The 7094-nt window shown below is 49.7% G+C and overlaps 1 protein-coding gene across 1 annotated transcript; it reads left to right on the forward strand.

Moving 5' to 3' along the window:
* Positions 1–1168: 1168 nt before the first annotated feature.
* Positions 1169–5809, forward strand: RASL11B (RAS like family 11 member B). The gene is made up of 4 exons (XM_059065774.2): positions 1169–1589; positions 2198–2254; positions 3457–3533; positions 4330–5809. The coding sequence occupies exons 1-4, from the start codon at positions 1448–1450 to the stop codon at positions 4798–4800; spliced, it is 747 nt and encodes a 248-aa protein (XP_058921757.1). The 5' UTR covers positions 1169–1447; the 3' UTR covers positions 4801–5809.
* Positions 5810–7094: the final 1285 nt, after the last annotated feature.

Here is a 7094-nt window from a genome sequence, read left to right on the forward strand (position 1 = left end):
TAGGAGGGTGGGAAGGAGAGGGGGTGAGATGAAGGGAATGGGGAGGTGGTCAGCCTGAGTGTCTGGTGACATGTTACAGCAGTTCCAGCCACAGAATGTTACTTGGATGGGGAATTCAGCCTACCACTGAAGATACCTTTCCGTGGTGAGAATGTAAGGGGATGGAGCTTGGGATTTTATAAGCGTAAATTGGCATCAAGTCACTTAAGTAAACTTGCCATTCCTCATAACCAGAGACTAAGTGCAGACCCTTTCTGATATCTGCCTCCCAATCTAGTCAGTATCCAGAGACAGCTGGGGTAACTGTTTCTTTCCTTTTCACAGATCTTGGAAGAGGTGTGAGTGCGTGTGAGGCGCTAGAAAGCTTGTTCTATAATTACTCCTAGATTTGCCTCTGGGTATGCTGTACATGCACCCGACCGTATGTGTGTTCACGTGAGCTTGTCAGAGGGTGAGTGATCCGCCACCCTGCCAATGAGATCTAGGGCAAACTGGGTGACTTTATTTTCCCCCAAAGTTAAAGTCACATTTCAGGGGAGTGGGTACGGGGGTCTTTGTTACTGATTGCCACTGTCGCCAAATCTATGATCCGGGATGCCACTCCGGATGCACCCGAGTCAGTGTAATCACGCCCCAAATTAAGGAGACAGGCACGAAGCCGGGCAGCCGTACTGGCGACCCCGAGCGCTCACACCCTCGAGGCCCCGGCCTACCGGGCGCAGTTTCCCTGAAGTTGGGCGGAGTTGGCTGCGGGGAGTAGGCGGGCGGGCTGGGCATCCGGGCGGGTGCAGATGCCTGGGAATGCTAATGGGGGATCGAGGCCGCGCTCTTCGGGGACGCCAGGCAGACAGGCCAAGAGGCATCCCCCACAGCCGCCCCCAGACCGAGCCCCATTCCAGGAACCGAGGCGCCCCCAACCCCGCAGCCACAGCATGTGCCCCATCCCGGCGCAGCGGAACCCCGACCCGTGCCCAGCGCCGCCCTCCCCGGCGCCGCCCTCCTGGGCGGCCGCCATTGGCTGCGCAGTCGGCTCCGGCCCACCCGTTGCCTCCTGTTGCCGGCTGCCCCATTTTCTCCGAGCCTCACGGGGCCCCGCACTGGCTCCGGGAGACCCCAGGGGCGTGGCGCGCGCGGAGCGGCGCCGGGGGCGGGGCCTCGCGCAGGGCGCCCAGGGATTGGCCGCGGGAAACAAGGGGTGGGGTCGGCCCCTGAGAAAACAGCGCGCGCGCAGCCCTGCTGCAGTCCCAGCCTGGAAACCGAGCCACCACGAGTCTCCCGCAGTGCCCGCTCCGGGGCTTTTTTTTTCTTTCCTTCTTTCTTTCTTTCTTTCTTTTTTTTAATACTGCGGAGCCCCCTGCCCGGTCCCCCAGCCCGCTCCTGCGCAGCGCGAGCCTCTTCCTGTCTCGCAGGTCCCGTCCCGCGCGGTGAAGCCCCTGCCGAAGCGGCGATGCGCCTCATTCAGAACATGTGCACTATCGCCGAGTACCCCGCCCCGGGCAGCGTAGCCGCCGCCGATTGCTGCCTGGGGGCGGCGGGCCGCCGCCTGGTCAAGATCGCAGTGGTGGGCGCCAGTGGCGTGGGCAAGACAGGTGAGTCTTAGCGCTCCGGCGAGAACCCGCTTACCTCCGGGGCTGGAGTTGGGCGGCCCCCACTGAGTTGCGGTTAAACGAGGCGTGAGGGAGAGGTGGGAGCTGCAGCCGGATCGCCCACCTTCTCCTACTGACCCTCTGCCCCTCGGGAGGGACCTCAGCCATCTTCGTTTCCACCCCCCTCCTTCATCAGATGAGGGAAACAAACTGCTGATGGCCAGATGACCCTCTACACCACCGACACAACTGGGATTCGAATTTTGGGGTTCTTGAGCCTCTGGCAGTCCGTGGCACAGAAAGGGGAGTTAGTGAACGTAACCTCTCCCGGAGATCTTTAAGGTTAGGAAAGACATTTGTCTGCGGGAAGGCTTAGGTGTGGCTCAGCCGGGCTCCGAGGATGGTGGTGGACCAAATGACCCATCCAGCTGGACAGAGCCATAATTCACGACGCCTTCCAGCCCCCTCCCCGTCGCTGCAGGGTAGGAATTTCACGTGGTGGTCGGCTGGCTTTCTCTGAGAGTTGCTTTTTAGGTTGGGGGAGGGGTGGAGACCAACCGAACTTCTTGTGCCAAGGTTAACCTCTTTCCCTTCTCTTTTCTGACCTGCAGCTCTGGTGGTCCGGTTCCTCACCAAACGATTCATCGGTGACTATGAAAGAAATGCAGGTGAGGAAATGTATTTGACGAAAATGCTGTCAGCTTGCACCAGTACTGCTGTTCCTTTTCTTTTCTTTTTTTTTTTTTTTTCCAGTGTCTACCAGGCAGGTTCCTTCAGAGTGACAGTCTGGGCACTGGGGTCCTGCCACTTCCAACTTCCCTTGCCCCCGTCCCGTGCTCCCCCCCCTTCCCATAACTGCCATCTGGCCTCATTCCATTCCAAGCCCATTCATCATTTTATCAAGTGCCTGAAAGTATTCCCCTTGGTATGTTTTAACTATAGGGACCCCAGTTGGAAGCACCCTTTGTACTCAAGAGCCTCTCCCTTCAAAACACTCCTGCAAAAGTCATAAAAAAAAAAAAAAAAAAGATGGCCAGCTCCTCCCCACACACCCCTCGCCCTCTCTGCTGGCTGCCTTTCAGAGGTGACCTTTTAAAGCAAAGGCCAAAGGAGAGCAGTTGTAAACCTCAAGTTCTCTTTTCTTAACAAAGAAAAATGACGAAATGGTAAAATTTTAGGAGGAGAGTTCCTGAATAAATGATAGAACACTTTTTCAATCCCTGTGATTAAGAATATCCACTGGGGAGGCTTAAGGGCTTTCTACCTATGCTCTGTTAGCAAATTGCTTAATTCCTTAGACCATATGAAGTACCTACAGGGGATTATTTGAAACGTACTATATAAACCATCCTGCACTATATAAACCATCCCAAGATAAGGCATGGCAGCCTTGTGCTTTGATGGAGAGTCAGCTATGTTATGTTACACTTATATTCCAACTGATAATGTTGGTTGTGGATTTACTAACAATATTTGCCCACCAAACCATTATATCTAATAGCTAGAATATAAATTTATGCCAAAGAGCAATAAGTACTAAAATAAAACAAATTCCACACATGCCGAACAAGAAAAATATTTTTCAAGGAAATTCTCTAAACATGGAATCTTCGTTTAAAATTCAACAACTAAGTTTCCAAAAATGTACAAGCTTTGTCCTAGTTTTAATAAACCTGCTGATACGGGGTTAAAATTGCAGTTGTTTAAAAAAAAATCTGAAATAAGCCCGTTAAACAGAATAAACTACAGCATATTTTTGTGCATTGGTTCAGGTTATAATTTCTAAGTTAAAGAAATATCCCACAATGTTTTAAAAGTTATACAAGAAGGAAGAACATAATCTCTTTTTTTTGAAATTTTGCCTTTATAGGTAATCTCTATACCAGACAAGTCCAAATAGAAGGTGAAACCCTGGCTATTCAGGTTCAAGACACTCCAGGTATTCAGGTGAGTATCTGAGATATGTGACTAGATCAGAGGGGAGTCTGCTTGGCCGTGGAATTGTTCGATTGTTTTCAAAGTACCTCATGCTGAAGGAGGAGAGAGACTTGGGGAGTCACTAGGCTTTTATATGTTGTTTGACGCTTCAGTTGTATCTGGCTGTTGGTCAGTCTTAGCCTGGCTTAATTTGGGAGACTTGGCTAAGGGGCAGAAATCTTCTCTTAGGAGGATTCTACCCAGCAGGAAAGACCAAACCAAACACACTTGGATTTGGCAAAATGCCCTTGCTATGGTTAAAAAGGTCAGTTTTTACATTTGTGTTTTTGGCATTAGAAATCAAACATCTAGGTATAGTCTCCAAACACTTGGAATTATTTTTATAGGGTGGAAAGTTACGCTATAGACAGAGCCATGCGCGTGTGTGTGTAGTTTTTTTTTTTTTTTTCCCTCTTGAACTGGGCAGTTATCCAGGTTTAAATGCTTCCAGCTCCTATCTTTACTTCCCCAGACTTACTGTCTAGCCAGTTAATTTCCCATTTTATGCAACTACAAAGTCTCTCTGCATGGAGTTCTCTGCAGGTCAATTTTCCAGTCGAGTGTGGTGAGCTGCTCTGTTATTTATTCCAGCTCCATGCAGCTGGATCAACATATTGTCGAGAAAACTGAAGCATGGGGGGGATAGAACTTGTTTATGGTCTGAAACCTGGTGTTCCCGCTAAAGGCTTTTTGAATTCTCTCTCCAGCCGAGCCAGGGCTCTCTCCGGCCCTCACCCTTCACCTTGCCGTCATCCCTCTCTTTCAGGTCCACGAGAACGGCCTGAGCTGCACCGAGCAGCTGAATAGATGCATCCGCTGGGCAGACGCCGTGGTGATCGTCTTCTCTATCACCGACTACAAGAGCTACGAACTCACTGGCCCGCTCCACCAGCATGTGCAGCAGCTGCACCCGGGCACTCGGCTGCCCGTGGTCGTCGTGGCCAACAAGGCCGACCTGCTGCACATCAGGCAGGTGGACCCTCAGCTCGGACTGCAGCTGGCCAGCATGCTGGGCTGCTCCTTCTACGAGGTGTCCGTCAGCGAGAACGACAACGACGTCTACAGCGCTTTCCACGTGCTGTGCAAGGAAGTGAGTCACAAACAGCAGCCCAGTGGCACGCCAGAGAAGCGACGGACCTCCCTCATCCCCAGGCCCAAGTCCCCCAACATGCAGGACCTGAAGAGGAGGTTCAAGCAAGCCCTCTCTGCCAAAGTCAGGACCGTCACCTCTGTCTGAAGCCGAGCTGCTCAAGGGGGTTTGGTCTTCCTGGGAAGAGGCCCGAGGTTCTGCAGGAATGTTGGATGCTGGCAGTTATTCATGGTTCCAGGAAGGGCTGGAGCAGAGGGGCCAGGAGGGCCCATGGAACTGCTGCAAACGAGGAAGCGTTGTCCTGAGCAGGGGGACAGAACTGATGCAGCTTGAACGAGCCCACTGCCACACCCTCTGAATACGTGAAATGTCCTTCATGTCTTTTCCTCCGGAGTGGGGACGGGGCACGATCGCTGGGGTTTCGTTAACTACCTTGTAAATGACAGTCAGTTGTAATTTCAGCCAATGTATTGATGTGATTTACATTGGGAATGAAAGAATGGATTAAGCATTCACAGGCTTTCCTCTTTTTTTATTTCTTCTTTCTTTCTTTTCCTTTTTTTTTTTTTTCCTCCTCCCAAGAGGAAGAATTGCTTTTCTTACACGAGTGTATGTGTCTCTGGAATACGCTTCCTTATAGAATGCCCTTCTAACCTGAAGGATATCCAGATTTCTTTTTTTTTTAAAGAACAAGGAGAAAATACTACCCCACCCCACCAAAAAGGGTGGAGTTTATGGGCCGAATGTTATATATACAGACATGTGTAAGCTTATGGGCCTGCATCCTCCTGACATGGGGTGAGTATGCTGAGTTGGGTACGTGTTGAGTGGTTGAGAACACAAACTCTTCAGCCCCAGACATTGAGTAATTTTGAGACTGTATAATTTTTTTTTTAAATCATTGCATCAGGTACAGAAAAACAAAATGTGTCCATTTATTTTGGTCTGATTTGTATAAATACAGCAATGACGCTGGGTTGTTTCTAGACCTGGCCGAGTTGTGGCTTAACTACGGAAACAGTATCTTAAAGCGAGTGAACAGATGCAGGGGTGACCGCCAAATCTCCTACACAGATGCACTTTAAAAAGCCACTCATGCTTTGGCTTAAACTGTAATTAATTTATTTTATGTACAATAAAGCTCATTTTAAAAGAGCAGATGTCTGATTGGTCTTAATTGAAACGTTCACCTTCTGTCCTTCAGACAAAGTATTACTCAGCACCTTGTACTTCTTGGGCAAGTCGAGTTGGGCATGACACCTTCCTGGGGTGAGCACTTAAGTCTCACAACAAACCACTGAAATGCATTCTATTCTTATCCCCATTTTTACAGATGAGGAAATAGGCTTGAAAACAAGTTAAATAACTTGGCAAAGGCCCCAGCCTGCGAGAGTTATAAATTGTAATTTGCTGCTTTCTAGTCAAGAGTATAGCACATCTCCTATTCATTTCCTTCCTGATCCTCCAGGTAAACCTAAGACAAATGTCTGGCCCTATATATATATATATATATATATATATATATATATATCATTTTTTTTTTCTTTTTTTTTTTTGCGGTACGCGGGCTTCTCACCATTGTGGCCTCTCCCGTTGCAGAGCACAGGCTCCGGACGCGCAGGCTCAGTGGCCATGGCTCATGGGCCCAGCCGTTCCGTGACATGTGGGATCCTCCTGGACTGGGGCACGAACCCGCGTCCCCCGCATTGGCAGGCGGACTCTCAACCACCGCGCCACCAGGGAAGCCCTGGCCCTATATTTTATGTTGATAAGAGATCGCTTGGCTAAGCCGTGAAGATCATGCTTCTACACAAGACCACTATTTCTCCATATGTGCTCTATTCGGCAAACCTTCCTTGGGTATGCTGCTTTCAGAAAGTGCACTTTGTTCTCATTTTGTAGAAGCTCATAGCAGTTGATCCGGGGCTGTTCAGGAACCCCACCCCCCCCACCATGTAACACCTGCCCCAGGTGATGTGCTAAAACTGCCAGGCCTCTCATCTGCTTCCATCCGAGCCTGGGAGACCTTTCATACAAGCTAAGTGAGTCACCACCTTTATGGGCAAATAGTCACACCTTCTACTTGTCTGTGTAGCGCTTTCACATACCTGATCTCATTTAACCCTCAGGATAAACCAGTGGGGAGGGCGGGGGAGGAAATAGGACCATTTTACAGATGAGAAAAACAGGCTCTGAGTTTCGAGTGATGTCCTCAAGTTCACACAAAGGGCGTGAATCAATGTCTTCTGACTATATTCAATGTTCTTAGTCCTTTATAATATTTCATATATGGGCCACTGCCACATATAGGGGGCCTTGGGACCAAGAGAAGCAGCCATAATGAATAGTTGAGGGCCTACTATGGAACGGTACCAGATTTTCAAATCTGTTTTCCCACAGGGTAAATGTCCTGCCTGCTCTTGACGGGGCTTCTGGTGATG

Source organism: Kogia breviceps, chromosome 6, assembly GCF_026419965.1.
Source record: "Kogia breviceps isolate mKogBre1 chromosome 6, mKogBre1 haplotype 1, whole genome shotgun sequence".
Taxonomy (NCBI): Eukaryota; Metazoa; Chordata; class Mammalia; order Artiodactyla; family Physeteridae; genus Kogia; species Kogia breviceps.

Bases quoted from the DNA above. Each gene is read 5' to 3' on its own strand.
- RASL11B (XM_059065774.2), top strand. From the start codon at position 1,448: ATGCGCCTCATTCAGAACATGTGCACTATCGCCGAGTACCCCGCCCCG. The intron at 1,590-2,197 runs GTGAGTCTTAGC...TCTGACCTGCAG, and splicing joins CAGTGGCGTGGGCAAGACAG to CTCTGGTGGTCCGGTTCCTC. The intron at 2,255-3,456 runs GTGAGGAAATGT...TTGCCTTTATAG, and splicing joins TGACTATGAAAGAAATGCAG to GTAATCTCTATACCAGACAA.